The sequence below is a fragment of the Nerophis ophidion genome, linkage group LG01, assembly GCF_033978795.1.
Source record: "Nerophis ophidion isolate RoL-2023_Sa linkage group LG01, RoL_Noph_v1.0, whole genome shotgun sequence".
Classification (NCBI taxonomy): Eukaryota; Metazoa; Chordata; class Actinopteri; order Syngnathiformes; family Syngnathidae; genus Nerophis; species Nerophis ophidion.
Window position 1 is genome coordinate 59,951,867 of NC_084611.1, and position 26,919 is coordinate 59,978,785.

At 40.8% G+C, this 26,919-nt stretch overlaps 1 protein-coding gene across 1 annotated transcript; it reads left to right on the forward strand.

The window, feature by feature from the left end:
* The first annotated feature begins 3,664 nt into the window (after positions 1–3,664).
* Positions 3,665–24,109, forward strand: LOC133557806 (high affinity choline transporter 1-like). Its single transcript, XM_061908617.1, has 8 exons — positions 3,665–3,848; positions 3,945–4,058; positions 4,171–4,326; positions 7,772–7,920; positions 20,133–20,276; positions 22,096–22,249; positions 22,342–22,559; positions 22,734–24,109. Exons 1-8 carry the CDS (start codon positions 3,665–3,667, stop codon positions 23,271–23,273), a joined length of 1,659 nt encoding a protein of 552 aa, XP_061764601.1. The 3' UTR covers positions 23,274–24,109.
* The last annotated feature ends 2,810 nt before the right edge of the window (positions 24,110–26,919 follow it).

The window sequence follows — 26,919 nt, forward strand, 5'->3', positions numbered from 1 at the left end:
CCCCTCAATCTGATGTAGAATGAGCTTTGCCACTGAGTTTTTCTGACAAGTAGTCATGGTGATGGCCACCTTTATGTCATCAGAGTCCCTCGATGAAAGATCCGTCAGTGTGATTGAGAAATGCCTGAAATTATTATTTTTACCCGAGCAAGAATATCTTTAATTGAGGTCAGCTGTCCTGTCCCCACTGTAAACGGTGTGGTCAGGGCACTGTTGTCGGACAAATAGCCAATACATCTCTCTCTCGCCAGAGTGAAAGAGTCCAGCCCCTAGTTCCAGACCCTTTGCTGTGTGTCCAACCGGAACTTCCCCACCTCGCGCACCAGCTCCTTGCCCACCAGCGAGGTGAAGTTTTACGTCCATGAATTGGACCGTCAATGGCCCTGCTTTCGGCTGCTGCCCTGCTCAAAATCCTCCCGAATTCTATGCCCCCTCCTATGAGTGGTGAGCCTATTCAAAGGGTATTTATTCATTTAATATAATATTTAACAAATCATTGATTTCATTATTACATGATTTATTTTTTTCCATGATTTATCTATCTATTTCATGAACAGATAGTCCAACTCATTGTGAATTTATTTTTGCTGCCAAAGTCAGCCATCAAAGTCAATAGAATTTTTTTCCAAGTTGTCAGAGTTAATTCCTCGCTTTCAGACCAATATATCAACCAGTAGTCCAGTAGTTTTGGGTCACTCTTAACCTCTTACAAGCCGAACAGAGTCGCAAGCGGGTTGGCCTGCTGGCACCCGTCAGCTGCTTCAGGAGTCCCACAAGCCATCCAGGCTCGGTACGACTCCTTATTTAGCTTGACGGCCATGTTTACCTGCAGGTGGTGGGTCTACGAGGGAATATCCACGTGGCATTTTTGCTCTGGGCCCGACCAGTCCCCACGGGTGACAGCCCAGCCACCAGGTGCTTGCCTGAGAGCCCATTTACCTGGGGTTGGCTACAGGGTGAGGCCACGTTGCCACATTCGGGTGAGGTGCGGTCTCCTTAAGTTCATTTCCATAGACTTTTCTGAATCGCTCTTTGTCTGGTCCATCACCTAGGACCTGTTTGCCTTCGGACACCCAACCAGGGGCTTTAAGCCCTGGGAAACATAACTCCTAGGATCACTCGGGTACTCAATCCTCGTCACGATGATAAGGTAGTGATTCAACCAATCACATATTAGAATAGCCGAGAACATTAAAAATGCAAGCTCTTAAATGGGTACATTTTTTGGTAGACTTATAACGAGTTCCCACTCTTTACACATTAATACAGGCCTGGGCAATTAATTTGCCTCGGAGGGACAAATTTAGAGAAAAAAATGTGTCTGGGTGCCTGTACATCTATTAGGAACAATAATACAAAACCTCACAATGTCTGAATGCTAAAAACATTATGGCAGACAGCCTTAAAAACGGAATGGAATTTTTTTTTTTTTTTTACTGAATGAGAATCCTACAATGTAAATGAAAATAAAGAATGTGGGATTTACAATATTAACTATGAATATTAAAACACTGAATATTGACAACATATGAACATCACACACCCTCTCAATCAACATAATTTATAATACAGCGAAACGCAAAAAACTGTGAAATATGAACGCAAAAGGTAAAGAAATCCCACCTACAACCTGATATATCTGATACATCACTAAGCTTTAGAACAGGGGTGTCAAACGTGCGGCCCGCGGGCCGGATCAGGCCCACCAATAGGTTTTATCCGGCCTGCGGGATGAGTTTGCTAAGTATAAAATCGAGCCGAAATTTGTGAATGAAAAAAACTGCTTTTCTAAATGTGTCCACTAGATGTCACAATAGCAATTATTTGTATCTTTGTAGAAGATGCTACATATGTAAAAAAAATAAAAATAAACCACTTGATGTTAGTGCACCAGTCAAGGAAAATGAGGAAACTACATAAATGACATCATTTTATTTGGTTTTGATATACATTTTTTATCTTGATAGATTGAAAAACAACTCCAATGAGTTAACTGATGAACATTATCATGTAATTTATTCAGAAAGTAGAAATAACGCCAACTAAAGATAGAAAACCAAGACTTGAGTAACGTGGACCCCGACTTAAACAAGTTGAAAAACTTATTCGGGTGTTACCATTTAGGGGTCAATTGTACGGATTATGTAGTGTACTGTGCAATCTCCTAATAAAAGTTTCAATCAATACTACTAACTGCAACAAGTAAGTGTACAGAAAACTCAACAACATTATTATTTGTACATTTTCAGAATGTCTTTGTTCTATTTTTAAACAAAGAAAACAATCTGAAGTTGTCTTTATTTTTAAGTTATCGTGCCATGATTTTACCAGTCTGGCCCACTTGTGAGTAGATTTTTCTCCATGTGGTCCCTGATCTAAAATGAGTTTGACACCGCTGCTTTAGAACTTTGTTGTAAAAATCTCCTTCTGCGTCTGTCCCTGACACTCGTATTTCAGGCTGGCTGTTCTGGATACCCTCTGGAAACGCTCCCTACCCACACTGCTTGGTGCCTCGTCTGAGCTGCTGTGACTTAGATTACCATAGTAACTAATTAGATTACCATAGTAACTGGTATATCATGCATACGCGCAAATTCCAACCATTGAAATAATTTGTATAGTTCAAGACTTACGGTAATTTGAAAACACTGCACATCATAATGGCAGCTACAGTTTCCATCTTAAAGATCTAATAAAAATATTTGGGAATGGCGGGCCAGAATGAAAAGGTCAACTGCGTTAATAGTTGAAAAATGACAAAAAATAGTTTGGCAATATTGCAAATGTTGGTATTTCAATGCGCAAGGAAAGAATATTATCGTTTAAAAGCCGAGTCAGTTATTCAGTGAAAATGCACTCATCTTTACGCACTATGTCTGAGTTGTGTTCGCTTCCTAATGTCTCATCTCTTGTCCGTATGTCACCTACACGTTTGACCTTGTTTTTTTCTTTCCATCCCCTACTTTGAACTTCTCCTCACCCAAAACTGCAGTCTGGCATTAAAATATTACTAGATCATGCTGCTGCTAATCCAATTTTTTCCCATTTGTCTTTCCACTTTATAAGAAGACTAGTTTTTTTTTTTACCTCACTCAACTCCAACTCTATGTTTTTTGTTTCTACCCACCGGCTTTCTTCAATGTTTATTAATTTCTACCCACCGGCTTCTTCAACATCCATCCATCCATCCATCCATTTTCTACCTTTTATTCCCTTTGGGAACGCGGGGGGCGCTGGTGCCAATCTCAGCTACAATCGGGCGGAAGGCGGTGTACACCCTGGACAAGTCGCAACCTCATCGCTGGGCCAACACAGATGGACTCACACTCACATTCACACACTAGGGCCAATTTAGTGTTGCCAATCAACCTATCCCCAGGTGCATGTCTTTGGAAGTGGGAGGAAGCCGGAGTACCCGGAGGGAACCCACGCATTCACTGGGAGGACTGCAAACTCTTCACAGAAAGATCCCAAGCGATTGAACCCTGACCACTAAGGCAACATAATTGTTTTTAAGCATAGTCTTAGTATTTTCTCAAAGTAAACCCCACAATTTTTTTTTTTAACAAAAACTCCATGTTATCTAGCTGTTGCCTTCTGCAACTTGTTCCTGTTTTGTGTATTCATACACCTTTTCTGTTCAACAGAGACACAATAAATAACAATGGCATTAAACGTTCTCGGTCTGGTGGTGATGGCGGCGTTCTATCTGCTAATCCTGGGAACGGGCATCTATGCATCCGTGCGCTCCAGGAAGGAGGAGAAAAAGTGGTTGGGAGACGGAATAGAGATCACGCTACTGGCTGGACGTAAAATCAACTTGCTAGTGGGCGTATTCACTCTTACAGGTATAAAGCTTTCTTTTGACAGCAAGCCATCAGAAAAATAACATGTAATAATTGACTGGTATTATGAAAAACAACTTCGTTGTCATGTTTTTGCAGCCACGTGGGTAGGAGGAGGCTTTATCCTTGGTATCGCTGAAGCAACATACAACCCGACATTAGGAGCTGTGTGGGCTCTCATGCCAGTGCCGTATGTCCTTACGTTCTTCTTAGGTACTTGAAACCTGTAGCTCTTTACTGTCTTTTTTTTGTGCTTTTCATTGATAGCTGCATGACTATTTTCCAAAATCTTTTTTTTTTTCATACCTACACTCCCTCTTCCTAGGTGGCTTTTTCTTTGCAAAGCCCATGAGAGAAAACAAGTATGTGACAATGATGGATCCTTTTCAGCAGAAGTACGGTAACATGCTGGCCACTGCTCTGATTTTTCCGGCACTAGTTGCTGATGTGCTATGGGTGGCGCGCACACTCGTCAGCCTGGGTGAGTTTATATACTCTGTAGAACTGTTGATAACAGGCATGGGAACAATGGCCTATTAAGTTAAGTTATTAAGTCTCTAAATGTATTTTATTAAAACATTTCAATACTGCCACTGCCTCCGGTGGCAGCATTTTCAATACTTTTCCCGCTGTTGACAGTTTCAGAAACTAGAAGATATGCATTTTTCAGTGATTTGTGGGTCATTACTGTAATCCCAGAGACTTTTGTCAACACAGCTCTGGTAGACAAGGCTTTGATGCAAAGTAGAGTGGGGCTTTGTGTTTACAAAGGAACACGAGCTTGAACAAAGCTACATTGAGGATGTGAATTGTAGAGCAAAATAGGTTATACTTGTATAGCGCTTTTTTACTTTCAAGGCACTTAAAGCATTTTGACACTATTTCCACATTCACCCACACACATTAACACACTGATGGCAAGAGCTGCCATGCAAGGCCCTAACCACGACCCATCATGAGCAAGGGTGAAATGTCTTGCTCAAGGACACCACGGACGTCATAAGCTTGGTAGAAGCTGGGGATCAAACCAGGAAGCCTCAGATTGCTGGCACGGCAATTCAATTCAAAATCGATTCTCAATTCAAACTGATTCCAAATTCTCAGACTTAGTATTTAACAAAATACATATATTCTCAAATAGACAAACCACTGAGAAATGCTAATGTTAAAACTGGCTATGTTAAAACAAATTTAGCTTATAAAAAGATTCAAAAAGGGATTGGAAATTGGAAATACACAAGAAAAAGCTGTAAGGGACAATGCAAACTTCTATATCTCTCCTATTTATCTGAGCTCAATGTCGACGCTTGTATATGGAAATAACATACTTGCCCATTAATGTAGCGCATCCATCCATTTTCTACCGCTTATTCCCTTTTGGGGTTGCGGGGGGCGCTGGCGCCTATCTCAGCTGCAATCGGGCGGAAGGCGAGGTACACCCTGGTCAAGTCGCCACCTCGCACAATAGATCAATATAAGATGCGCACACACAATGTAAGCTTTTGGTAAATAAAATATATATATTTTTTTGTTGGTAACTGGTTTCTAATCTTGGTATTTACTTCAAGTTATTACAGTATGTCTCCATGTACAAACCCCGTTTTCATATGAGTTGGGAAATTGTGTTAGATGTAAATATAAACGGAATACAATGATTTGAAAATCATTTTCAACCCATATTCAGTTGAATATGCTACAAAGACAACATATTTGATGTTCAAACTGATAAACATATTTTTTTTGCAAATAATCATTAACTTTAGAATTTGATGCCAGCAACACGTTACAAAGAAGTTGGGAAAGGTGGCAATAAATACTGATAAGTTGAGGAATGCTCATCAAACACTTATTTGGAACATCACACAGGTGTGCAGGCTAATTGGGAACAGGTGGGTGCCATGATTGGGTATAATAACAGCTTCCCAAAAAATGCTCAGTCTTATATGCTAACTCACAAAACAAATAAATTTTGAACAATTAAGACAAAACCCATATTAGACTTAGGAGAAAAAATTGATAAGAAAACTCGATGCTGCAGAGGTTACGCTTGGAGGAGTTTGAGCATGACAATGAACCAAGCAAATATTTGGCTGACCCACTTAAACTAAATATAGAAACAAGCTTTATACCATCAATTAAGGATTCAGCTGGGAACATTACGCACATTCCTGAGGAAATGTATTCCATCTGTATAGACTTTTACAAAAACTTATATTCACCCCAGATTGACCCATCTCTTACAGATATTGAGACATTTCTTAAAAATTTTGTCTTACCAACATTAAATACAAGGTACATGTCAAATTTAGATATCGCAATTTCAGTAACTTCAATTCATGATGCTCCTCAACAGATGCTAAACAATAAAGCATCAAGGCCTCATGGGTTCTCTGTGGAGTTCTGAAAAACATTCTGTTCCTGCTGGCTCCAATATTTACAAAAATAGAATTAGAGATTAAAGGAAACTCATTCCTTCCTCCAAATATGAACTGTTGCATAATCAGTCTCTTGCTAAAATCACCCGGGTGAAGTGAAGGGCGGAGCTTTCTACCGATCACCACATGGTGTTGAATTGACTCCGAGGGTGGGGGAAGATGCCGTTCGAACCTGGTTGGCCCAAACACATTATGAGGGTCTCCTGGGAACGTCTAGCAGGGTCTCCTATCAGAGAAAGTTTCAATTCCCACCTCCGGAGGACCCTTGAACATGTCAGGAATAAGGCGCGGGACATGAGTCCAAGTGGGCCATGTTTCGTACCTCTATATTCGAGACGGCCGATCGGCGTTGTGGCTGCAATGTGATTGGTGTCTGTCATGGCGGTAATCCTAGAACCCGTCAAGTTATAATGATTCCGTCAAGCTGGAGGAATTCTATCGGGTCCTTTTGGCTCATGGGACCTAGGAGGCAGCGAACAGGTACCGACCGGCCATAAGATCCACCCGGAGTTCCTTAAGGCTCTGGATGCTGTAGGGTTGTTGCGGTCGACAGGACTCTGCAGTATTGTGTGTACATCGGGGGAGGTGGCTCTGGATTGGCAGATGGGTGGGGGTTCCTCACTGTAAGAAGGGAAACAGGAACGCCTCAGCTTCCCCAGTAAAGTCTATTCAGGGGTACTGGAGGCTACACCGGATTGTCGAACCTCGAATTCAGGAGAAGCAGTGCAGTTTTCGTCCTGGTCGTGGAACTGTGGATTAGCTCTATACTCTCGGCAAGGTCCTTGAGGGTGCATGGGAGTTGGGCCATCTAATCACCATGTGCTCTATGGACTTGGAGAAGGGCCGCGACTGTGGGGAGTACTTTGAGAGTATTTATCCCTGTATGATCGGTGTGAGAGCTTGGTCCGCATTACCGGCAGTAAGTCGGAGCCATTTCCAGTGAGAGTTGGACTCCACCAGGGCTGCCTTTTGTTACCGCTTCTGTTTAAAACTTTTATGGACATAAATTCTAAAGCATCTAAAGTTACGAAATTACTTTGCTCTAGTTGGTCCTCTAGTAGGGCCAACCTATCCATGAGAACGGTGGACGAAGAGCACGGAGCTACTGTATACTGTTTCTTTCACCGAGGAGCCGCAACTTAGAGCAGGCCCGTGAGACAGAGAGTTGGTGGTTTGCGAGATTGATAAGACTACTCAATAAGTTTGGGAAGGAATAAAGAAAGTTGTAAAACAATTAGAAGTACACTGATACAGTAAGAATACTTAGTTTTTTTCGCAGCTCCTTAAAAGTGGATGCATGTGTATGTGTATGTGTGTGTGTGTGAGAAAAGAGATTTAAAAGTACATTAGAGATTGACAACTTAATAATAATCACGTAAACCTGTGATAGTAAAATGTTGCATGTAATAACTATCTCTATGCATTGGACAACTTACCGTTAAAAGTTTGTTCCATCCATCCTTGGTGCTCACCTATGCAATGTTGTTGCAGGTGGAACTATGAGTGTGATCCTGGACCTCTCTTACATCTACTCCATCATCATCTCTTCGGGGGTGGCCATTGTCTACACTCTCCTAGGGGGGCTCTACTCTGTGGCTTACACGGATGTCATCCAGCTCACCCTGATATTTGTCAGCCTGGTATGTAGCATCTATTCACACGCAGTTCATTTTCTCAACATTCTGATGATTATGAGTTAATATACAGAGAAAACTCTACCAGTGTTGGTCATCTTACTTTAGAGTGATTAGTTGTAGTTACAAAAAGTAACCGAGTTAGTAAATGTGCATCATCTGAGTTAGTAACACAGTTTCCTCATTGTAAGAGTATTTAGTACTCAGCAAAGTAACTGACATTATTTTTATATTTGTTATTTAATACGCTATTACGTTCAATAACATCTTTAACATCAAATATGTTTATATTATCTGAATGAAGAATAAAAACTACAGTATTTTAGAACATTTGGCATTTATCTGAACTCAATGGATTGCAGTTTGCCATATGGTATAGATGGAAATAAAAATGTATAAAGAAATGCATATCATGTAAAGCAGGCCTGGGCAATTATTTTGCCCGAGGGGGCCGAATTTACAGAACAAAATTGGTCAGGGGACCGGTATATATCTATTTTTAGGAACACTAATACAAAACCTCACAATAATGTTTGAATGCTAAAAACGTATGACAGACCGCCTTGAAAAAGGGAATGGAATTCAAATTTTTTTTTACTGAATGAAACACCCAGAATGAACACAAAAATAAAGAATGTGGGATTTACAATATTAACTATGAACGATAAAACACTGAATACTGACACGTCATTACTCCCCCCCCCCACCCCTGATCGACATATTTTACAATCAAGCGAAACGCAACAATAATGCAACAAACACAGTGAAATATGAACGCACAGGGTAAAACAAAACAAAATACCTACATCTGATATAGCCGACATATCACTAACCTTTAAACTGTGTTGTAAAAATCTCCGTCCACGTCTGTCCCGGACACCCGCGTTTCAGGCTGACACTCCGTGGAAACGCACCACACCCACACTTCTTGATGCCTCAAGGTTCTGTGACTTAGATCAGTGGGTCTCAACCTGTTTTCAGTGATGTACCCCCCGTGAACATTTTTTTAATTCAAGTACCCCCTAATCAGAGCTAAGCATTTTTGGTTGAAAAAAAGAGATAAAGAAGTAAAATACAGCACTTTGTCATCAGTTTCTGATTTATTAAATTGTATAACAGTGCAAAATATTGCTCATTTGTAGTGGTCTTTCTTGAACTATTTGGAAAAAAAGATAAAAATAACTAAACTTGTTGAAAAATAAACAAATGATTAAATTATAAATAAAGATTTCTACACTGAGAAGTAGTCATCAACTTAAAGTGCCCTCTTTGGGGATTGTAATAGAGATCCATCTGGATTCATGAACTTAATTCTAAACATTTATTCACAGAAAAATAAATCTTTAACATCAATATTTATGGAACATGTCCAAAAAAAAAATCTAGCTGTCAACACTGAATATTGCATTTCTTTTCACAGTTTATGAACTTACATTCATATTTTGTTGAAGTATTATTCAATAAATATATTTATAAAGGATTTTTGAATTGTTGATATTTTTAGAATATTTTTTTAAAATCGCACGTACCCCTTGGCATACCTTTAAGCACCTCCAGGCGTACGCGTACCCCCATTTGATGACCACTGACTAAGATTACCACATTAACCAATTAAATTACCATAGTAACTAGCATATCATGCAAAAGCGCATATTCCAACCATTGAAATAATTTGTAAAGTTCAAGACTTACTGTAATTTGAAAACATCACTGCACATCATAATGGCGGCTACAGTTTTGATCTTAAAGAACTAAACAAATTATTTGGGTATGTCCGGCGGGCCAGATTGAAAAGCTTAATGAGCCGCATGCGCCCTCCGAGCGTTTTGATCAGGTCTGATGTAAAGTAGCAACAATAAACATTGAAATGACATACTGAATACAGTACAAAAATGTAAACTTAGGTTAAAAAGACACAAAGGAACATTTATCCTTTAAGTAGTGCAATCCTTTGCACCTGTAAACCAAAATACAGCCTGAAAGAGCTTAAGGTAAAACTGTTCGAAAGTTTTGGGCAAATAAATGACATGCATTTATGTAAAACATTTCATAACGTTCCAGAATGACAGTCCGACAATAAAATAGCATTTGTGGACACAAATAGGGTATTTTCTTAAACTAGTATTAATAATGCAAGCGAGTGTGATTAATCATGATGAATCTGAAATCCAAAATGTGATGAATGTTATTTAAAAAAATGGCTGCATTTGGGTTTCGGGTTGGGTTAGCAGCATGTCTTGTTGACATGTGTTGATGTGAGGTGTAATTCGAGTTGCTTGAGGCAGATATGGATAAATGCTTTATTCCTGGACATTGCGTGAGCGTTGCATAAACATTCTTGCCTTTAATTTCACTGAGCGAAAAGTAGTGCCAGGACTTGCAGTTTGAAAACGCTAGTTTTATATTTCCCTGGCCGCAGCTTGTCACAGTTATTGGGGGCCTTGTTGTGTGTCAGTCAGAGCGTGCAGTGAGACAGCGTGAGTAGGGCATGATCTGCCCACCCAGCCAATCAACATCTACGTATTTACAATGACGAGATTATCTCTCCCCAGGCAGCTGATGTGTGGCCAAAACCAGACACCTTTTGCGTAATTCAACCAAACTGTAGTAACAAGCCATTTCACATTGTAATAACAGCAACAGCATGTCATCGATGGAAACAGTAATTAGAATAGAACCAGAAATAGCAAGAACATCACGTAAAGAAACTTGGTTCCACCTCACTTTTTTTGTTTGTGAAGAGTCATTCTTCATCTAAATGAGAATATATGAACATCCTAGCAATAGGCATCCTAATGCCAGCAGACCTTGCACAGTAAGTAATGTTTTATCATGTTTGTTGGCTATCCCAAAGTCTGCAATGAGTCGTAATCAGTACTAATAAAAAGCGTCGTGATGCGTTTTTAAAAATGTTTATGGCTGTTGATAAATGGCTTTCGCTTTGGTTAGTAGAGATTTAACTTGCACGGACAGATGAAGCGACAAACTATAGTTACGGACAGTGAATGCTTGAAATGAGCAAAATACGTAAATATTGAATGTCCTGTTACTACATTACATATATACTTACATCATGTATATGAAACCTTAATGGAGATGTTTGGTTGTTTTTTTGAGCACTTTATAGGCAGAATAGAGCGGTTCCCATAGGCTCAATTGTAAGCAGAGTTTTGATCGCATTTATTTAATATTTTGAATAAAAATACATCCACGGTCTTTTCTTAATGTTTTTGAATGAAAAAAGTGCAGTTTTCCTGCACTTTTTAAATGTAAATGTAAGTTTTGAAATGCTGTCGAGGTTGGTGCATCTTAGTGGATTTGTTGTTTGACCACATGAATAGTTTGGGCTTTTGGATTAGGTTTGAGCAGGTATATATTTTTGTTACCATATTCGATCCAATAAATTTGCCCAGTATCAAAACTGATGCCGATCGTAAAACTCGATCAGACCATCTCTAGTACATTCAGTTGAACGTGCGGATATCGTGTTTTTATTAGGGTTTTCCAAATACCAATATTTTGATACTGGTACCAACATGTATTCCGATACTTTTCTAAAAAAAAGTGAACCAAAAAAAAAATCGTATTATTGGCGTTATTTTAACAAAAAATCTTATAGTAGTGTCCTTAAATAAAACAGTGAACTAATTTGTCTGCTGACATATGCAGTAACATATTGTGTAATTTCTCATTCTATTATTTGGCAAATATTATGAAGGACAAGCTGTAGAAAATTAATTATTAATGTATTTGTTCGTTTGCTCTTAATACAGTATCTGGTTATTTTCTGTTTTAACATGTTTTATTTACCCTTGTCCTAAAATGTAATAAAGAAGTATTCTTCTGTTGTTTTGAAAACTTTACATTAGTGTTGGATGATACCACAAATTCGGGTATCAATTCCAATACCAAGTAGTTACAGGATCATACACTGGTCATAATTTAAGTCCTACTGTGTCCAGGGTCATATTTCCCGAGTTTATAAACAACATGAATTTAAAAAAAAAAAAAAAAAGTTAAATATCGATGTAATCATTATAGTATCAAATAGATACGCTCTTGTACTTGGTATCATTACAGTGGATGTCAGGTGTAGATCCACCCATTTGTTTACATTCAGGTGCGCCAGGTTGTTAGCGGTGACCCCTAGTGAGCTATTGAATCCTCCTTCAGTGTGTAGTAATAAATAAATGATAAATGGGTTGTACTTGTATAGCGCTTTTCTACCTTCAAGGTACTCAAAGCACTTTGACACTACTTCCACATTTACCCATTCACACACTGATTGAGGGAGCTGCCATGCAAGGCGCTAACCAGCACCCATCAGGAGCAAAAGTGAAGTGTCTTGCTCAGGACACAACGGGCGTGACGAGGTTGGTACTAGGTGGGGATTGAACCAGGGGCCCTCGGGTTGCGCATGGCCACTGCGCCACTCTTAATACCGTATCTGGTTATTTTCTGTTTTAACATGTTCTATCTACGCTTGTCTTAAAATGTATTAAAGAAGTATTCTTCTGTTGTTTGGAAGCATGTTTAGATATTCCTTCGTCTGCAGGAATGATACTTGTTAGAATTATACTTTTTTTGTTGCCATGGAGGCGAGGATTAGTGATTTAGAAGTAGAAAACACTGCTGATGTTAACCGCTAGCTAGCTAGCCATGTCTTAAAGCACCGCTATCTGAGGGCGTTTCAGTGTTGCCGAACAAGCTCCTCTGCTCGTAAAACCAGCAAAGTCAGAAAGTGATGATAGAGCACCATCATGCCTGTTAAAAAAAAAAAAACAGTAACTATACTTTTTAGAGGCGGTTATAATACCGATTGTGATTAATTGGTATCGCAGTACTTTACTAGTACTGGTACAACCCTAGTTTCTACTACAGTGGTATATTAATACATTATTATAAAATGTTATGTTGTTGCTGTATTGTTTGTACATGTAGTAAAAGCAGTTATTGCTATTATTGAAATATTTTTTTGGTAGTATTGTTGTTTGTTAATGAATTTTTTATCACATCTTTTGATCATTATCAACTGAAGGTGTGAAATTTAAGAGTATTTTTTTCTGAAAATGTATGTGTCTGAATTGAATTTTAGAGTTCAGGAAATTCTGTGATAGGTGTCATTAGGGAGGTAAAGATAAACAGTATTATTGACAAACTGCTATACAACTCAGTTAGTATTATGATTTTAAAATAAAGTTGTTGTAAAGCTAACACAATAAGCTAACAATAAACTCAAGGGTTGTGATACTGCTCATTTACTTTAAAAAAAAGCTACTCTGCTAATGGATATCATAAATGCTAACACAAAAACAAGAGATGAATGGCGTCCTAACTTAGTGACTTAACTCTTAGACTGGACAATGGCAGATTTGCACAAAGCTCTTAGAGATATCCTCTAACTTAATTAACGACAAATACGTCACCAACTCATCAATTTCCAAATTGCTCGTTTGGAGCAAGTATGAATGGGTCGGAGGGGCGGGGACCTCGATCTGTACCATCACCCCATTGCAGTGCCAACACAGATAGACATACAAGCATTCACACATTCAGGTACTAGGGCTTATTTGGTGTTGCCAATCAGTCTGGGAGGAAGCCGGAGTACCCGGAGAGAATGTGCAAACTGCACATCAAACGCAGGACTTTCTCGCCATTACTCTACCGCTCAGGGCAAGGCAAGGCAAGATTGTTTTATGAATATCTCCGCAATGACTTATGAGGATCCTTAAAACACAAAAACAAGTGCCAACAGGTAAGAAAAGTGTTTTTTTCATAACAGCACCCCTATAAAAAATTACAAAACACTGTACTTATTAGCAGCTTTCATAAATGTTTAGTCATTCACAAACAAGGATGGGGCGTAGGTCACCAATTTGTGAAAAAATGCGTGAGCAAATTGTCGAACAGTTTACGAACCGCATTTCTCAACAAGCTATTGCAAGGAAATTACGGATATCACCATCTACGATCCGTAATATCATCAAAAGGTTTAGAGGATCTAGAGAAATCAATGCTTTCTACAGAAAGCTAGGAGTAGTCAACAACAATTTCAAATTAGAAATGGTCTCAGCTAACGAGGTGCTTAATAAATTGAGCGTGCTCCACCCAAACAAGGCCACCGGCCTTGACAATATCACCTCCAGATTCCTCATGGACTCTGCCACCACCATTGCCCCAATAATCACACATATAATAAACCTCTTAATCAAACAAGGCCAGGTACCCAAGGATTTCAAGATAGCAAGAGTAAACTGTGAATTGTTCCTGTTTGCGGATGACTCGGCCCTGCTGGTATCCGGCAAGAACAAGTCACATGTGGAACAAATCCTCAGTGCTGAACTCCTTAATATTTGCACCTGGCTCGCTGACAACAAGCTATCCATACACTTCGGTAAAACGGAATCCATCCTATTTAGGTCCCATATCAACCTTAAGAAAGTCAGTGACTTCACTATAAAAGTGGTGACATTGTTATCACCAGGAAAGATGAGATCACCTACCTAGGTTCCATTCTAGAGGCTAATCTTTCCTGTGATAAAATGGCCACCAAGGTAATCAAAAAGGTCAACCAAAGAACGAAATTCCTCTACAGAATCTCCTCTCTGGTCAACAAAATCACCTTGAAGATTCTAGCGGGAACTCTCATTCAACCCTTTTTCGATTACGCTTGCACCTCCTGGTACCCCAGCACCTCCAAAACCCTCAGATCTAGACTCCAAGCATCCCAGAACAAGCTAGCCACGTTACTTTTAGACCTCCACCCCATATCACACCTCACTCCAACCCACTTCTCCAAAGTGGGCTGGCTAAGGGTGGAGGAGAGAGTAAAACAACTTGCAATGAGCCTAATCTATAAAAACCGCTACACCTCCCTGATACCGAAGTACATGTCAAACTACTTCCTTAACGTAAATGACCGCCATAACCACAACACCAAGGGGAGCTCCACAAACCACGGTAAACCCAGATTACGATCTAACAAAGGTCTTAACTCATTCTCTTTCTATGCCACATCAATGTGGAATGTACTCCCAACAGGTATAAAAGTAAGTGCATCTCTATACTCCTTCATAACCGCTCTAAAACAACACCTCCAGGCAGCTTCAACCCTTTACTAATACCCTCCTCCATTCACATCCCATCTCCCCGGATTATAAATAACCTAATGTAAATAATCAAATGTACTTCTAATGTAAGTATGTATGTACATATCCTACTAAGTAAGACCTACACTATTTCAATGTCCATTTCTCCGTTGATGCAATTGTTGACAACTGAAGTACTGATATCAACCAAAGCTCCTCATCCCACCCCCCGGATTGTAAATAATGTAAATAATTCAATGTATATACTATGATGATTAACATCATTGCCTGGGAGAGGCAATGATGAGAGATATAGCAGATTAGTCTCTCTTAACAGGTGGCTGGATAGCTTCTGCAGACAACAGGGATTTACGTTTATTGATAATTGGCCCTCTTTCTGGGGCAAACCTGGCTTGCTGAGGAGAGACGGCCTTCACCCTAACCAGGAAGGCGCTATCCTCTTGTCTCGGAACATAGACTTCGCATTGAGCCACATTTGACTAACTGCACTAGAGCAAGCCCGGTCACAGGCAATTACAGAGCCTGCTAGCCTGGGTATGGAGTCAGTTAAGTTAGAACTAGCCAGCGCCAGGCTGGATGATCCCTGTACACATAGCAATTTTCGTAGAATAATACACAACTCACAAAATGTTTTTTCTACTGTATCTATGACTTCGTCAGAGTTAGACATGCGTTCTACTGAGGTGGCAAATTATGATGCGTTCAGTTTATCGCAGCGCCAAGTAGACAATCTGAAAATTCCCGTCATATCAATTCCTAGATATGGTCGTAATTATTTTAAGTACACTGCGCATAATAAACGCAACATTATTAATATTGCTACTACGGATAATTTTATCAACAACTCCTTAAAACAGCCCACTACCTATAATATGGGCTTTCTAAACATCAGATCTTTGTCTCCCAAAACGTTATTAGTCAATGAGGTCATTAGAGACAACAACCTTAACGTCATCGGTCTTAGCGAAACCTGGCTCAAACCAGACGACTTTTTTGCGATAAATGAGGCATCCCCTCCTAACTATACGAATGCGCATATTGCCCGTCACCTCAAAAGGGGAGGGGGTGTCGCACTAATATACAACGAAAACTTTAACTTTAGTCCTAACTTAAATAATAAATATAAATCGTTTGAGGTGCTTTCTATGAAGTCTGCCACACCTCTGCCTCTGTGCCTGGCCGTTATCTACCGCCCCCCAGGGCCCTATTCGGACTTTATTAATGAATTCTCAGAGTTTGTTGCTGATCTAGTGACGCACGCCGATAATATAATTATAATGGGGGACTTTAATATCCATATGAATACCCCATTGGACCCACCGTGCGTGGCGCTCCAGACTATAATTGATAGCTGTGGTCTTACACAAATAATAAATGAACCGACGCATTGCAGCGGTAATACGATAGACCTAGTGCTTGTCAGAGGTATCACCGTCTCCAAAGTTATGATACTCCCGTATACTAAAGTAATGTCCGATCATTACCTTATAAAATTCGAAGTTCAGACTCATGTTCGGCAAGCTAATAATAATAATAACTGCTATAGCAGCCGCAACATTAATGCTGCCACAACGACGACTCTTGCGGACCTACTGCCCTCGGTAATGGCACCGTTCCCAAAGTATGTGGGGTCTATTGATAACCTCACTAACAACTTTAACAACGCACTGCGCGAAACCATTGATAGTATAGCACCGCTGAAGTTAAAAAAGGCTCCAAAAAGGCGTACGCCATGGTTTACTGAAGAAACTAGAGCTCAGAAATTATTATGTAGAAAGCTGGAACGCAAATGGCGCACGACTAAACTTGAGGTGCACCATCAAGCATGGAGTGATAGTTTAATAACTTATAAACGCATGCTTACCTTAGCTAAAACTAATTATTACTCAAATCTCATCCGCATTAATAAAAACGATCCAAAATTTTTGTTTAGTACAGTAGCATCGCTAACCCAACAAGGGACTCCTTCCAGTAGCTCCACCCATTCGGCAGATGACTTTATGAAGTTCTTTAATAAGAAAATTGAACTTATTAGAAAGGAGATTAAAGACAATGCGTCCCAGCTACAACGGGGTTATAGTAACACAGATACGATTGTATATACAGCGGATACTGCAAATATCCAAAATAGTTTCTCTCGTTTTGATGAAATAACATTAGAAGGATTGTTACAACGTGTAAATGGAATAAAACAAACAACATGTTTACTTGACCCACTTCCTGGGAAACTTATCAAGGAGCTTTTTGTATTATTAGGTCCATCAGTGCTAAATATTATAAACTTATCACTTTCCTCGGGCACTGTTCCCGTTGCATTCAAAAAAGCGGTTATTCATCCTCTCCTTAAAAGACCTAACCTCGATCCAGACCTCATGGTAAACTACCGACCGGTGTCTCACCTTCCCTTTATTTCGAAAATCCTCGAAAAAATTGTTGCAGAGCAGCTAAATGAGCACTTAGCGTTTAACAATCTATGTGAAACCTTTCAATCCGGTTTCAGGGCAAATCACTCGACTGAGACAGCCCTCGCAAAACTGACTAATGATCTATTGCTAACGATGGACTCTGATGCGTCATCTATGTTGCTGCTCCTCGATCTTAGCGCTGCTTTCGATACCGTCGATCATAATATTTTATTAGAGCGTATCAAAATACGAATTGGTATTTCAGACTCAGCCCTGTCATGGTTTAACTCTTATCTTACTGATAGGATGCAGTGCGTCTCCTATAACAGTGTGACCTCGGACTATGTTAAGGTAACATGTGGAGTTCCCCAGGGTTCGGTCCTTGGCCCTGTACTCTTCAGCATCTACATGCTGCCGCTAGGTGACGTCATACGCAAATACGGTATTAGCTTTCACTGTTATGCTGATGACACCCAACTTTACATGCCCCTAAAGCTGACCAACACGCCGGACTGTAGTCAGTTGGAAGCGTGTCTTAATGAAATTAAACAATGGATGTCCGCTAACTTTTTGCAACTTAATGCCAAAAAAACGGAAATGCTGATTATCGGTCCTGCTAGACACCGACCTCTATTTAATAATACAACTTTAACATTTGACAACCAAATAATAAAACAAGGTGACTCTGTAAAAAATCTGGGTATTATCTTCGACCCAACTCTCTCCTTTGAGGCACACATTAAAAGCGTTACTAAAACGGCCTTCTTTCATCTCCGTAATATCGCTAAAATTCGCTCCATTTTGTCCACTAAAGACGCCGAGATCATTATCCATGCGTTTGTTACGTCTCGTCTCGATTACTGTAACGTATTATTTTCGGGTCTCCCAATGTCTAGCATTAAAAGATTACAGTTGGTACAAAATGCGGCTGCTAGACTTTTGACAAGAACAAGAAAGTTTGATCATATTACGCCTGTACTGGCTCACCTGCACTGGCTTCCTGTGCACTTAAGATGTGACTTTAAGGTTTTACTACTTACGTATAAAATACTACACGGTCTAGCTCCAGCCTATCTTGCCGATTGTATTGTACCGTATGTCCCGGCAAGAAATCTGCGTTCAAAAGACTCCGGCTTATTAGTGATTCCTAGAGCTCAAAAAAAGTCTGCGGGCTATAGAGCGTTTTCCGTTCGGGCTCCAGTACTCTGGAATGCCCTCCCGGTAACAGTTCGAGATGCTACCTCAGTAGAAGCATTTAAGTCTCATCTTAAAACTCATCTGTATACTCTAGCCTTTAAATAGACCTCCTTTTTAGACCAGTTGATCTGCCGCTTCTTTTCTTTCTCCTATGTCCCCCCCTCCCTTGTGGAGGGGGTCCGGTCCGATGACCATGGATGAAGTACTGGCTGTCCAGAGTCGAGACCCAGGATGGACCGCTCGTCGGGACCCAGGATGGACCGCTCGCCTGTATCGGTTGGGGACATCTCTACGCTGCTGATCCGCTCGAGATGGTTTCCTGTGGACGGGACTCTCGCTGCTGTCTTGGAGCCACTGTGGATTGAACTTTCGCAGTATCATGTTGGACCCGCTCGACATCCATTGCTTTCGGTCCCCTAGAGGGGGGGGGTTGCCCACATCTGAGGTCCTCTCCAAGGTTTCTCATAGTCAGCATTGTCGCTGGCGTCCCACTGAATGTGAATTCTCCCTGCCCACTGGGTGTGAGTTTTCCTTGCCCTTTTGTGGGTTCTTCCGAGGATGTTGTAGTCGTAATGATTTGTGCAGTCCTTTGAGACATTTGTGATTTGGGGCTATATAAATAAACATTGATTGATTGATTGAACATGTGTGATGACTGTATTATGCTGATAGTATATATTTGTACCATGAATTGATTAACGTGGACCCCGACTTAAACAAGTCAAAAAACTTATTCGGGTGTTACCATTTAGTGGTCAATTGTACGGAACATGTACTGAACTGCAATCTACTAATACAATTATCAATCAATCAATCAATCAATCAGCACATAAGCAGCAAGGCTGAAAACCAACATTGAATGCTCGTGACCTTCAATCCCTCATGCGGTATTGCATCAAAAACTATATTAGTGTGTAAAGGATACGCCACATGTGCTCGTTGAGAAATGTTGCTCTTAAACTGTTAAGACAATTTGCTCACGCATTTGTTCACAAAGTGGTGACCCTCGCCCCATCCTTCTTTGTGAATGACTGAGCATTTCATGGAGGATGCTTTTATACCCAATCATGGCACCCACCTGTTCCCAATCAGCCTGTTCACCTTGCAGGCTCCAAATAAGTGTTTGATGAGCATTCCTCAACTTTTTTTGTCTTTTTGCCACTTGTGCCAGCATTTTTGAAACATGTAGCAGGCATCAAATTCCAAATGACAAAAAAATATAACAGAGTTTAACAGTTCGAACATTAAATATCCTGTCTTTGCAGTCTATTTAATTGAATTGAAAAGGATTAGCAAATTATTGTATTCTGTTTTTATTTACTATTTACACAACATGCCAATTTCAGTGGTTTTGGGTTTGGTATGTACATTTATTTTTCTTTATGGACTGCAGAGCAGGAACCTGTTTGGAAATTGGCATCTACTGAGTGGCCTGTTTTGTGATTTTCTATTTCTTGTTTATAGATAAAATCAAATCAGCTAAATGTTTTTGTGTTTGTGTACACAGTGGGTGTGTGTCCCTTTCCTATTGACCAACCCGCACTCTTTGGACATTTCACTGACGGCCTACAATCAGGGCTACCAGGCTCCTTGGATTGGCAAGGTGGAGTATAATGAAGCCGGCAAGTGGTTTGACGACTTCATGGTGCTGGTGAGTCTAAAGTGTTTCTAATTATATTTGTTGTCTTGCCGGATATTCGAACTTTGGATTTATTAGGAGCAGAGTAGTTTTCGTCCTGGTCGTGGAACTGTGGACCAGCTCAATACTCTCAGCAGGGTCCTCAAGGGTGCATGGGAGTTTGCCTAACCAGTCTACATTTGTTTTGTGGACTTGGAGAAGATTTTAGACCGTCTCCCTCAGAAAGTCCTAGTGGAAGTGCAATCGTGCAAGTCCGGTGTTAACTTGCCTGGAAAAGGATGTGCCATCTCTGGGTTGGGGACATGAACCTCCCCCAAGTGGAGGAGTTGAAGTACCTTGGTGTATATTTCACAAGTGAGGGAAGAATGGATTTTAAAATCAACCGGCAGATGCTGTGGATTTTAAAATCAACCGGCAGATCAGCATCTGCAGTAATGAGGATTCTTCATGGGTCTGTCGTGGTGAAGGATCTGAGCCAAATGGCAAATCCCTCAATTTACTGGTCGATCAACATTCTTTGCCTCACCTGTGGAGTTTAGTTTTATGTTGTGACCAAAAGGACAAGATCACGGGTTCAAGCGGCTGAAAGTTTCCTCAATAGGGTATATGGGCCACGTCCAACCGGTAGGAGGCAATGGGGAAGACCCAGGACATGTTGGAGAGACTAAGTCTTTCAGCAAGCCTGGGAACGCCTATGCATCCCTTGGGAGGAGCTGGACAAAGTAGCTGAGGAGAAGGATGTCTCGGTTGCTCAGGCTGCTGCCCCTGTGAAAGTAGCAAAGAAAATCTTTAAAAAAACAACAGAGTGAAGCCACAACAAACAAAATAACTGAGCAAGCTGGTTAAGAGCACAATGTTATCCAGGTAGTTCAAGGTACAAAATATAAGTACCCACAAATACGCAAAAACACAGAACAAGAATACGTAACAAGGAATAGCTGGCTTTGAAACATGCAGGTAACGAGGCGTTATAGAAACCGTAGCAAAAAACAACAAGACGAGGTGATTGGAGACTGCTAACAGCTGTGCACAGAACCCAAACATGGCAGCTGTAACACAGAGGTGGCACAAATGTGACAGGTGTGGAAGAAGGATAGCCGCCGCCCCTCCCTCTTGAAGGACATGGTGCACCTGGTTCCTCTGGTTCATCTAGTTTGAGCAAATGGAAGTTACAAATGAGTGACAGGTCCAGGATACAGGAGCGGGAGACCCACAAAAACTCCTTTGTCCAAAAAACTTTTAAAACACCCTTACCCTTTCCATTTGGATTCCAAAACGGTCTTCAATGTAAAAACGGTCTGCACAGTGAGAGCTGGCCGACAATGCATCAGGGGCAGAGGAGACAGAGACACCGCTAGATGGAGCTGGCTGACCAGGACGGATCGCATATAAAAAATGTTGACCACTTGAACAAGGAGATAGGTAGAGGCATTCTATGAAAGTCTGAACAGCAATACAGTTTTAACTTATATCTGCCTTCAGACTCCACATGGAAGCGGTAAAAACTACGCAGTCAAACATGTAAATAAGAACGCTCATGAAACCGTGCATCCTGAAAAGCCAGTCAGAAAGGAGATTGAAGATTGTCTGTAAGACAATCCATGCCAGATGTCGACCAATATACCCATCACCATACTATGTAGACCACAAGAAAATGTTTTGAATGTAGAAAAAAAATCATAATATGACCCCTTTAATTGAAACCAAACTTTAGTTATTTGCTCTGAAAAAGTACCATGATCATAGTGGTCATGTCACTAGCAAATTAAGTTAGGATCCTTCTGTCTTGTGCTGCCTCCTGTCATCTCAACGCTAAATTTGTTTCTACCAGGCTTTGGGTGGTTTGGCTTACCAAGCGTTCTACCAAAGGATACTGGCTGCCTCATCTTACACCCAGGCTCAAATGACCTGTTTTATTTCATCTGCCTTTTGCCTGGTGCTGGGTGTCCCCTCTATATTGTTTGGAGCGGTTGCCGCATCTACTGGTATACATTAAATGTTTTAACTTCAGTTCTGGAAGCAAGGTTTTACTTGTAACGTGTTCTTATTTTTGGTTCTCTATAAAATTATTCCATAGACTGGAACTCAACAGGCTATGGACTACCAACTCCATATCAGCGTGGCGAGGCAGGTTCCGTCCTCCCCATTTCCCTGCAGTACCTCACTCCCACCTATGTGTCCATCATTGGTATTGGAGCTGTGGCTGCTGCTGTCATGTCCTCCATGGACTCTGCCCTGCTGTCCTCTGCGTCATTGTTCTCCTCCAACATCTACAAGAACATTCTCAGAAAGCAGGTGAAAACTTGAGCTAGAATGCACTTTCACACAAAAATTTGAAATGATTCATAAAATCCCTAAATGTACAAACATTAGGGACTTTATGACAAATAGCTTTTGGTCATTGTGTTTTCTTATGATCCCAAGACTATATAAACCACATTTTAAAGTTCTCTCTCGCTCTTGTGTCAGGCATCAGATCGTGAGATGCGGTGGGTTATTCGTATCTCGGTGGTGGCTGTGGGTCTGGCTGGTACTGGCCTCACCTTCCTGGACAACAGTGTTCTGGTCTTCTGGCTTGTGGGTGTGGACATGTCCTACACCATCATGTTCCCTCAGCTGGTTTGCATCCTCTTCTTCAAGGTGTCCAATGGCTACGGTGCTAGTTTAGGCTTCTTACTGGGAATCACTATGAGAGTTCTAAGTGGAGAGCCACTCATCGGCTTGCCGCCGGTCATCTTCTACCCCGGCATACGGAAAAATGCAGAGGGAACACTTACCCAATACTTCCCCTTCCGCACTACTATCATGGTCACCTCGCTGCTATCCATCCTGCTGTTCTCCTGGCTGATGAATGTCATTTTTGACAAAGGCTTGTTGTCTGAGAAGTGGGATTTTTTTAAGATCAAAAGCCAGCAGAACATCCCAGAAGACAAGAGGACCCGTGGAAACAAAGTAAAGGTATCCATGTTCAAGCAACTACTGGACACCACAAGCGGCAGACGGGCCTAAGACGTAAAAACATGGGTCCGGACAGGAGGCAGACATGCTCATCTGCTCAACAGGAGTTAACAGTCTTGACGTGAGAAACGAGTCGGTATAGAAACACTGAATTTGTGTCACGCTGTACAGACCAACATGTCCTCTGAGCACTCTAACCTAGCTTCTAGAAAAATTAATGATCAAAGTTGTCAACGTCTTTGTATATGAACAATCCATGAACGCATAAAATGTGATGTGACTGATTCAAAACACTGAAAAAAAAGATGAGCCTTGTTATAATCGTATCACACAGACTTGGTTGGCTCAGCCATTTAAATTATTTTCCATTTGGAAACGAAAGTGCTATCTCCCCGTTTCATGTTCCTGCTTTGGTCATGTTCCAGTTTTCCTTGCGTGAATTAATATTGGTGTATTTGTCATCCGTATTGTGTGTTCAAGTTAGATACCCTGGTATCTTGTGTAAAACAGCACCAAAAGTCACAGCGATAGTCCAGGTAATGTAGGTAAAAAAGCCTGTAGCTCATTACCTAGCATATTTTAGCACAGCTGCTGCAGGAAGAGGACAAAACTTTATTCCCTCATTGACGACATCACAACTCTCATCAAACCGTTTTCCAAGTATTGTATTCTTCCGCTATCCTTCCTGTCAATTTGGTGCTGTCCTACCGAGCATTTTCTTTGCACCTGGACTCACTTGTTAAGAGGGCCTTGTGTTTTGCCACATGAGGATCCAGCCTTTGAGTCTGCATTTTACGTTCCTTTCTGCCAAAGTATTGATCCATGAAATTAAAGGAGTTTGTTAATGGAGATATGCACCAATTTGTAAAATACAGGAATGAGAGAAAGGCGATTTTTACATTTTTATATTTGCCAATTAAAGAAAAAACAGTTTAGCTGTATATTTTTTTTGTGTTTTGATAAACCAGTTTGAGAATAATTTTAAACCACTCTACCTTTCATCCATCCATCCATTTTCTACCGCTTGTCCCTTTTGGGGTTGCGAGGGGTCGCTGGAGCCTATCTCAGCTGCATTCGGGCGGTAGACGGGGTACACCCTGGACAAGTCGCAATCTCATTGCAGTACTGCACCTTTCAGATTTGTGAATATTGACTACTGCGTGAAGTCCTACGTCAGGTTAAATTTCAGTTAAGAATTAAAGCTGCAAGCAGCGATGGATGGGACCGACTTTTGCTGGTGTTTCCTGCCTTTACCCATTATACATATCTTTACCTTCACGTAACCTACCTTCCCTGCATCCTGGGGTCACACTGGTGCTTCTTTCTGTCACCCATAATGTTTGAAAAAAGGTGACAAGTTTTTACAAAACTCTTGTTTTGAAAGGCTAATTGCCAACTTCCTGTTCATTTTTGCTGAAGGATGTCTATTATTAAAATGTAGATCTAAGTGAGACCTACATAGAGGTTTGTGTTTCATGTCTCTCCGACATTCCTACCGGAAGTTACACGCAGTTGTGTCTGTGTTTTCTTCCTAGGAGCAGTTTTGTCTGTTTTATTCCTAGGGGGCGCTAGAGTGTAATTTAGTTACATTTTTTTCAATTTTTTATTAAATCACAATTTTCGCCAGTCTTGATGTGTGTGTCCAGTTTGGTGAGTTTTGAAGCATTTTAAGGGGGTCAAATAACAGTTCAGGCAAACTTTACCTGTGATCACTGGTTTTCATTGAAAATTTTCATAGACTGGAATTCGACAAGCTATGGGCTACCATATGAGTGTGGCGAGGCAGGTTCCATTCTCCCCATTACCCTGCGATACCTCACTCCTACATTTGTGTCCGTCATTGGCATTGGAGCTGTAACTGCTGCTGTCATGTCCTCCATGGACTCCACTGCTGTTTTCTGCCTCAATGTTCTCCAACGTCTACAACGTCTACGAACATAATCAGAAAACAGGTGAAAATATCACTCAGAATCTTACATTTTTTCATGAAGTCACCAATGAATGTTTCCTGTATTAAAACATTGTACTGTTCTAGCTTATTGTCATTGTGTTGTCTTTCTACAGTAAATATCCAAAGAATAGATGATCTATATTTAACTTTTTTTTTTTTTTATGTCAGGCATCGGACTGTGAGATGCAGTGGGTGATTTGTATCTTGGTGGTGGTTGTAGGACTGACTGGTACTGGCCTCACCTTCCTGGACAATAGTGTTCTGGTCTTCTGGCTTGTGGGTGTGAATATGTCCTTCACCATCATGTTCCCTCAGCTGGTTTGCATCCTCTTCAAGGTGTCCAATGGCTACAGCCCTAGCTTGGGCTTCTTAGTGGGAATCATTATGAGAATTCTATGTGGAGTGCCACTTATTGGCTTGCCACCTGTCATCTGCTACCCCGGCTGCCAACTGAATGATGAGGGAATGCTCACTCAGTACTTCCCCTTCCGCACTGCTGTCATGATCACCCCCCTGCTATCTGTCCTGCTGTTCTCATGGCTGACGGCTTTCCTTTTCAATCAAGGGCTATTGTCTGAAAATTGGGATGTATTTAAGGTCAAACCAAAGGAAAATGTTTATGAAGACAGAAAGGCCAGTGGAAACAACGCAGTGTCTGTGCAGCTACTGGAAAGCTCTGTTTAAAGGCGCCTCACAGGACGTTCAACAGGAGTTCAAACTAACAACCACTCAATAACATCAACAGCTAGCTACAAAAAATAATTATCAGCACGGTGGTACAGGGGTAAGTGGATGTACCTCTCAATACGAAGGTCCAGGGTTCGATGCTGTGCTTGGGATCTTTCTGTGTGGAGTTTGTATGTTCTCCCCATGACTGCGTGGGTTCTCTCCAGGTTCTCCGGCTTCTTCCCATTTTCAAAAACATGGACCTGGGGATAGGTTGATTGGCAATACAAAAATTGACCCTAGCGTGTGAATGTGAGTATGAATGTCGTCTATGTGTTGGCCCTGTGATGAGGTGGCGACTTGTCCAGGGTGTACACCGCCTTCCGCCCGAAGCAGCTGAGATATGCTTCAGCACCCTGCGCGACCCCGAACAGAACAAGCGGTAGAAAACAAGGAAGATTATCACTTAGTATAAAATACTATGTGAATGATTCAAAAGACATTGAATAATTATGACAAACCTTTTTATAAACTATATCACACATCTTTGAAATGGATGGCCAGAGGTCGTCCATTTAAATTCCTTTCCATTAGAAATTGGAGCTGATATTTATTTTTTTTCTAATCTGTCCTATCAAGCCACTCTGGCAAATCATTTGTTGATGTAAATGCCCATTTCTGTTGTACAGATTTACTTTACAAAAGACAAATGTGGATATTTCTCTTGTTGCCCTATTTGTATTTCACTTAAATTAACATTTGGATATATTTTGTGTTTGACGCAACCAGTTCAGAACAGGAAGGAATGGAAAGAAGAGAAAAAAAAAAAGAAGACAGTGGAATTCTGGGAACAAAAACGGGGAGAATACAGACAACAACAAAACAACAATAGAACTACATTAGCAAACACAATGTATAAAAAGTAGATGATGAGGGGAATAATGAGGGGGACAAGACAGAGGGAGACAGCAAAACAAACGATATTCACTGAAACTGAAGTGAATGACAAGTGCACTGTAATAAGTAAGTAGCAAGTAATTTCCTAAAACTTGAGTACAGTTTTGATTTGGGCTTTCATGG